Source organism: Suncus etruscus, chromosome 18 (genome assembly GCF_024139225.1).
Source record: "Suncus etruscus isolate mSunEtr1 chromosome 18, mSunEtr1.pri.cur, whole genome shotgun sequence".
NCBI classification, from domain to species: domain Eukaryota; kingdom Metazoa; phylum Chordata; class Mammalia; order Eulipotyphla; family Soricidae; genus Suncus; species Suncus etruscus.
This window is the reverse complement of record NC_064865.1, coordinates 34612985-34619995: the sequence shown is the minus strand read 5'-3', so window position 1 is coordinate 34619995 and position 7011 is coordinate 34612985. Positions and strand designations below refer to the sequence as shown.

Genomic DNA, 7011 nt, shown 5'->3' with positions numbered 1-7011 from the left:
GACCCGCCAGGCCAAAGAAACTGCAGGCGCCTGGCCTGGACAAGAAAGGTCTCACCATCCACTCCATCCACCATCATCCACCACCATCAAGGACTGTTATTTAATTAATTCTATACCTGAGCACAGCGGGATGTTGCCCAAAAACAAAAAACAAAAAACACACAGAAAAAGAATGAGGCCAGACAGACAGTTTAATAGGCTGAGTACGTTTCCACAAGGGAGGACCAGGTTCAATCCCCAGCACTGCATGACCTCCTGAACATTGCCAGGAGTGACTCTCAACCTCTGAGCACTACCAGATTTGGGCCAGAATACCAGCAAAAAGAAAAATAGAGCTGGGAAGATGGCTTAAAGTTCTAGAACACATGCTTGCATGCAGGAGCCTCTGGCACTACCTGGTTGTCCAGAATCACCAGGAGTGACTCTCCCCAAGCACACTGCTGGGAGTAGTCCCTGAGCAACATCAGGCAAGCAAAGCAAAACAAGAAGAATACAAATTTTTATCAGGTCAAGGGAAAGAGAGCAGAGGAATGGAGCCCAGGCTTAGCCTACTGGCACTCTGGGCTCAATCCCCAGCACCATCTGGTCTTCTGAGCCTACCCAGATTCAAACACACACACACACACACACACACACACACACACACACACACACACACACACATCACTATCCAGTGGTCACTACTCACTTTTGGGTTTTGTTAAGTTGATCCAACAAAGTAATTACTATAGAAGCTGAAGGAACTTGTGGGGATGGAAGAAGATGCTGAAGAAATGAACCAAAACTGTACTTATGCTGCTCTCAGCCTTTAGTTCTAAGAGATTTTTAATTCTTTTTTGTTTGTTTGTTTTTGTTTTTTTGGGTCACACCTGGCAGCACTCAGTGGTTACTCCTGGCTCTATGCTCAAAAATCGATCCTGGCAGGTTCAGGGGACCATATGGAATGCCAGGATTTGAACCACCGACCTTCTGCATGCAAGGCAAATGCTCTACCTCCAAGCTATCTCTCTGGCCCAAGATTTTTAATTCTTTTTCTTCATTAGAATACCAATATTAGGATTTCTTAAATATTTGGATCTTGGGAAAGGGTTTCATGATTATTTTACTTTTTTTTGTTGTTTATAGGATATTTTGTGTAAATTTAGCCAGTATAATTTTTTCATTTCCTTCCTTCCTTCCTTCCTTCCTTCCTTCCTTCCTTCCTTCCTTCCTTCCTTCCTTCCTTCCTTCCTTCCTTCCTTCCTTCCTTCCTTCTTACATTTTTCTTTTTGTTTGTTTGTTTGTTTTTTGGGCCACACCCAGTGGCACTCAGGGGACCATATGGGATAGTGGGGGATTGAACCTGGATCCGTCCCGGGTAGTCATGTGCAAGACAAATGTCCTACCGCTGTGCTGTCTCTCTGACCACTTTCTGTTGTTTTTAGATACTACATGATGACCTAGACATCAGGGAGTATCAAGTCCTAGATGTTCCCTAGCACTGCTGGCCCTGAGCACCACAGTGCCCTAGGACAGCTGCCTCCTTATGCCTAGGCATAGAATCACCTAAGTGATTCAGGAGGTCCCCAGAAATCAACTAAAAAGTTACTAAGTACCAGGCCAGAAAGATATCATAGCCTCCGTGTTTGCCTTGCAAGCAGCAAATCCAGGGTGGATGGTGGTTTGAATCCCAGCATCCCATATGGTCACTGGTGTTTGCCAGGAATAACGCCTGAGCATAGCCGGGTGTGACAAAAAAAAAAGTTACTAAGTATTTATGATATGTTAAATAATGACAGAACATACTATTCTCAGTTTCAAATGAAAGATTCAGAGAAGCAAGGGATTTGTTGATTCACAAAGATGATAGTGTTGGAGAATATTGGTTTTGCTTTTGGGATTTGGGACCTTACCTGAGGGTGTTCAGGGCTTGCTACTGATTTTATGCTCTGAGAATACTTTGGCAGTGCTTGAGGGATCATATATGGTGCTGGGGATTAAATCCAGTCAGCTAAATGCAAGGCAAATGGTCTGGCCTCTACACTATCTCTTCAGCACCTCCTTTTTTTGGGGGCCACACCCAGTGACACTCAGAGATTACTCCTGGCTCTGACTCAGAAATTTCTCCTGGCAGCTTAGGGAACCATATGGGATTGAACCTGGGTTGGCCACATGTAAGGCAAATCTCCTATTCACGATCCAGCATCTCTTTTTTGGGAGGGAGGGTTTGGCCTCCATCCGGCAGTGCTCAGGGGTTACTCCTAGTTCTGTATTCAGAAATCACTCCTGTAGGGGCCAGAGCATTACCTTGCACGTGGCTGACCCATGACAGATCTCAGTTTGACCCCCGGCATCTCATATGGTCCCTGAGCCACGAGCGATTTCTGAGCACATAGCCAGGAATAACCCCTGAGTATAACTGGATGTGGCCCAATGCACCCCATTTTTTTTGGTGGAGAATATAAGCATTGATCCCCTCAATTTTTTTTTTAAATAAAAGAAACTTACTTCTGTCAGTTCAAGGAACCTAATGGGATGCCAGGTACTGAACCCAGGTCAGTTGCATGCAAGGCAAATACCCTACTCGCTATGCTATCTCTCCAGTCCCAGAAGCACCATTTTAATTTTTGATTTTGGAATACACTCATCAGGACTCAGGTGACTCCTAGCTCAGTACTCAGATTTTATTGCTGGTGATGTATGAGTGACCATGTGGCAATGGGAATGGAACCTGGGCCACCCACATGCAAGATCTGAACTCTAGCCTTTGGAGTCATCTTACTAGCCTCCTAAGAATACTGATTTAAGAAGCTAGAGTGGTGGTGCAAAACAGTAAGGTGTCTGCCTTGCCTGCACTAGCCTAGGACGGACCATGGTTCGATCCCCTGGTGTCCCATATAGCCAGAAATAACCCCTGAGCATCACTGGGTGTGGCCCAAAACAAACAAACATAAATAAAAAAAGAATACTGATTGAAGGTAATTCTTGCTCTTTATCATGGGCCTAGATGATTTGGGGTGTATGTGCACACTATATGTTTTTTTCTCCAGCAAAATTATTTCAGGTCAAAGCTATACATTATTTTAAACAATTGATATTCCCCCACTCCCAACTTCTTACAATACAAAACCATCTGCTGTAACTGCTGTAACACTACAGCATATGGGACAGATTGCTCCTTTGGGCAAATCCTTGCAGCTCTTACTTCAACAATCTAATTTCTTCCCAAACTGAGGGAAAAACATTTTTCTCAAAGACACCATACTGACTTGATCTGATGAAAGGGGAGGATTTATTTAATTTAATTTTATTCTGTCTTACAACATTGCCATCTTTTTCCATGTTGATGTCCTTAGCGTCACCTTCAATCCCACAGTTTCTTTGACAAATCAGGGCAGCTCCGTGATTGCTTTTTTGGCTGGAGGACCCACTGGCTTCTCCTGTTCTCTAGCTTTCTCCTCATACATCAAGATCCTGGTTTAGAGGGGGAAGAAACACATGGATAAGGAGCCTGGGTAGTTTTAAGAAGAGAATAAATCTTAGGATACTGTAAAAGTTTGAGAAGAGTTGGAATTTTGATGGTGGCTGGAGGGGAGGAAGGGCAGAGGTGGGAAGTACTGGGTACTATGGGGACCAGAGCTCTAGGGATATGGGCAGAGACAGGACCTTAATACTGTCCTGACAAGACAGTAGAGGATTCTGGGTCATGAGAAGAACATGAGGCTGGGGCCAGGAGTGAGGTGGTGAGAAAAGTAGGTCTCACATTTTCAAAATGGCAGATCTCTTGCCCAGCATCATCCTGAGAAAGTCAGAGTAGCTGAAAGTCTCTCCAGAGCCACCTGACACCTCCTTGATGAGCTTTTTTAGCTCCAGGTGGGTCTTGGGAACCCCAAGTTTCTCCAGCATTCGCTTCAGGGACATGATATCTGGAGGATGTAAGGAGAGGAGTGAGCAGAGAGGGAATCTCATTGTGTCTTTCTCTTCCCACATCTGTTTCCATCTCCCATCCTTTGACTGGTCTGCCAGCCCTGAAAGAGCACTGTAAGAGAGAGCTCCTCCCTCTCCCAGAGCTCCACATGCCCCACTTCACTATTTTCTCACCAATATCTCCATTTCCATTCAGGTCAAACTCCATGTATTTTTCTGTGATGAAAAACAGAAGGTAATATGAACTGGTCAGGGCATCAGACAGGAGTGGTCAAGGAACTAAATGGGAAAGGGAATGCTGACCTGTGCTAACTGGGGGACTGTTGATTAATTATTAATTATAAAATCATAGTGTTGTTGGATGGATGGATGGATAGTGAGGCCTTTCTCAGCCTGGCCCAGTGCCTGCAGCTCTTTCGGCCCACAGGTCTGTAGGTAACGGCCGAAGAAATGATCCACAGGCAGTCAGATGAAGTTTCAGGAGTCATTCAGCTTTATTACAAGGCCGTAACAGCCATGTGCATATTCCTTACATGACTTCTAAGCTAAGCAGCCTCTCTGCCTCCATCCTGTGTTTCTGATCTCTTTCTTTGCTGCGTCAGCCTCTGTCCCCTTGCTCCATCTGCCTCTCCCCTTCTTCCAGGCAGCCCCTTAAATTAACAACCACAAGGGCTGGAGAGATAGCCTGAACCAGGTAGTGCATTTGCCTTGCATGCAGAAGGACAGTGGTTCAAAACCCAGCATCCCATATGATCCCCTGAGCCTGTCTGCCAGGAGTGATTTCTGAGCCTAAAGCCAGGAGTAGTAACCCCTGAGCACTGCCGGATGTGACCTAAAACCCACCCCCCCCCACACACACAAAAAAAGACCAACTATGGACCCCTCTCAGCTGTGAGAGGGTCTCACCATTCAGATAAATTAGGCAGAAAGTTGGTGGAGGGGTAACATTTCCAGGTTCTTTTTTTTTTTTTAAAGAAAAAAAATGAGACCCCCCAAAGCCAAATGATAATCTTATCTGGATGGTGAGAACCTCCCACAGCTGGGAGGGGTCTGTGGTTGGTAATTAAAAGTGGCCCGGGAGGACCATTGAGAGGTAGATGTAGCAGGAAGGAGATCAGAGACACAGGAGGGAGGCCGAGATGCTGCTTAGCTTAGAGGCCATGTGAGGAATATGCACATGGCAATTAGGGCCTTGTAATAAAGCTGGATGTCTCCTGAAACTCATCTGCCTGTGGATCATTTCTTTGCCTTTACCTACAGACCCTCGGGCCGAAGGGGCAGGCAGACACTGGCCAAGCAGAGAAAGGCCTCAACACCATCCATCCACCCAAACCACACTAGGACTCATTAATTAATAATTAATTCAACAGGGGAGGAGATATAGGGCACAGGAAGTTGGGGGTGGGTAATTTAGGGGCCATGTTAAGGTGCAGGGCACTGGAAGGGCATGTTGGGAGGGGGTGCAGAGGGATGGACAAGAGAGGTGCCCTCTCTCTTCTACTATAGAGGCCATCTCATGTCTGCTGTCTCCTCTGTTAGGAAAATCCAGTCCCCCAACAGCAACCCCACCCCTTATTTCCCCTCACCCTTGAAGGCTTCCAGTTTGGAGGGCAGGTCTTCATCATCGCTGTATTTGGGGTCATCCCGGAATTGCTGGGAAGGGAATAAGAGCAGGAGTCAGCCCCTGTGTTTGGATGTTGGAGGGGGAGTCTTTCTCTCCCACCCTGCCCCCTTAATTCGTTTTTATGGGGGACCACACCCAGTGATGCTCAGGGGGCTTACTCCTGGCTATGCGCTCAGAATTTGCTCCTGGCTTGGGGAACCATATGGGACGCTGGGGGATCAAACCACGGTCAGTCCTAGGTTAGCAAGTCAGACACCCTACCTCTTGCACCACCGCTCCAGCCCCTTAATTCTTTTACCTTGTTGATTTCTTCCAATCTCTCTTCCTGTTGGGCCTTCAGCAACCCAAAAGCTTTACCTCCTGAGGGGGCAAAAGTTAGTGTATCTTTTTTTTTGTTTGTTTGTTTTTGGGCCAAACCCGGTGGTATTCAGGGGTTACTCCTGGCTATGCGCTCAGAAATCACTCCTGGCTTGGGGGACCATATGGGACTCCGGGGGATTGAACCACAGTCTCTCTGAGGCTAGTGCGGGCAAGGCAGACGTCTTACCGCTTGCACCACCGCCCAGGCCCCAAATTAGTGTATCTTTACCCCCTTCTTTCCTTTCCTCATCCCTACTCCCAGCCACTAGTCATCCACATTTCTGTCATTCTAGGCCAGTTAAGAGTTTCCCCAGTCCCCACTCTCCTGATCCCTTATCAGGTTTCTGCCTTTTTCTCTTACCCTACCCTGTAAATTCCTGGTTTGGCTCATAGTTCAGCAGGCACTGGTGGGGGACAGGTCGAGCTGTGGTCTCTGTCTGCTGCCTTCTTTCTCCCACCAGCCTCTTTGGAGGCCTCCTTCCCTCCCAAACTTCCCCTTTCTCCTCATTCCCCATTCTCTAGGGCCCAGATCCCACTTCCCCATCAACTTCTGCTTACATTAGCACTCCAGTAAGAAGGGGGAGCCCAACATAGAATGAAAATGAGAAAGTAGCTGCTTCTCCCAAATTTCTCTTAAGAGAGTGTGGCTTGTGTGTGAAGAAATAGTAAAGAAGGGACCGGAGAGATAGCACAGTGGTAAGGCATTTGGCTTGCATGCAGAAGGACGGTGGTTCGAATCCTGGCATCCCATCTGGTCCCCTGAGTCTGTGGGGGGCGATTTCTGAGTGTAGAGCCAGGAGTAACCCCTGAGCACTGCCGGGTGTGATCCAAAAAAGAAATAATAAAGAAGTGACAGAGAATGCTAGAGGGTAGGCAGTAGGACCCCAGGATGTTTATTCCTAGGCTTTGAATAGGTGCAGAGGTTCAGGTCCCTCTCAGGCTTTGCATTTTGTACAGGCTCTTGAGTCTTGTGGGCATCTGAGTTTGTGCTGAGTTTCTCACACTGTGGCCAAGAGAAGGCTCTCTTGTTAGTGCAGGATCTAGAATGGGAAAAAAAGTTTCACCACCACCCCAGCAAGTCCCCAGAGGCCCTTAATATATGAAAATGTTTAAGGATGACA

The 7011-nt window shown here is 46.9% G+C and overlaps 1 protein-coding gene across 1 annotated transcript; it reads right to left on the bottom strand.

Annotated features, from left to right (window-relative positions):
* Nucleotides 1-3260: 3260 nt before the first annotated feature.
* AIF1 (allograft inflammatory factor 1) lies at nt 3261-6334 on the bottom strand. The gene is made up of 6 exons (XM_049765159.1): nt 6257-6334; nt 5829-5890; nt 5493-5559; nt 4081-4122; nt 3743-3905; nt 3261-3453 (listed from the first exon to the last, which is right to left on the bottom strand). The coding sequence occupies exons 1-6, from the start codon at nt 6279-6281 to the stop codon at nt 3369-3371; spliced, it is 444 nt and encodes a 147-aa protein (XP_049621116.1). The 5' UTR covers nt 6282-6334; the 3' UTR covers nt 3261-3368.
* Between the last annotated feature and the right edge of the window lie 677 nt (nt 6335-7011).

Excerpts from the sequence above, each read along its gene's own strand:
- AIF1 (XM_049765159.1), bottom strand. The coding sequence starts at position 6,281 with ATGAGCCAAACCAGGAATTTACAGG. Across the intron at positions 3,906-4,080 it reads GAATGGAAATGGAGATATTG|ATATCATGTCCCTGAAGCGA; the intron begins GTGAGAAAATAG and ends TACATCCTCCAG. Across the intron at positions 3,454-3,742 it reads AGATCTGCCATTTTGAAAAT|GATCTTGATGTATGAGGAGA; the intron begins GTGAGACCTACT and ends CCTCTAAACCAG.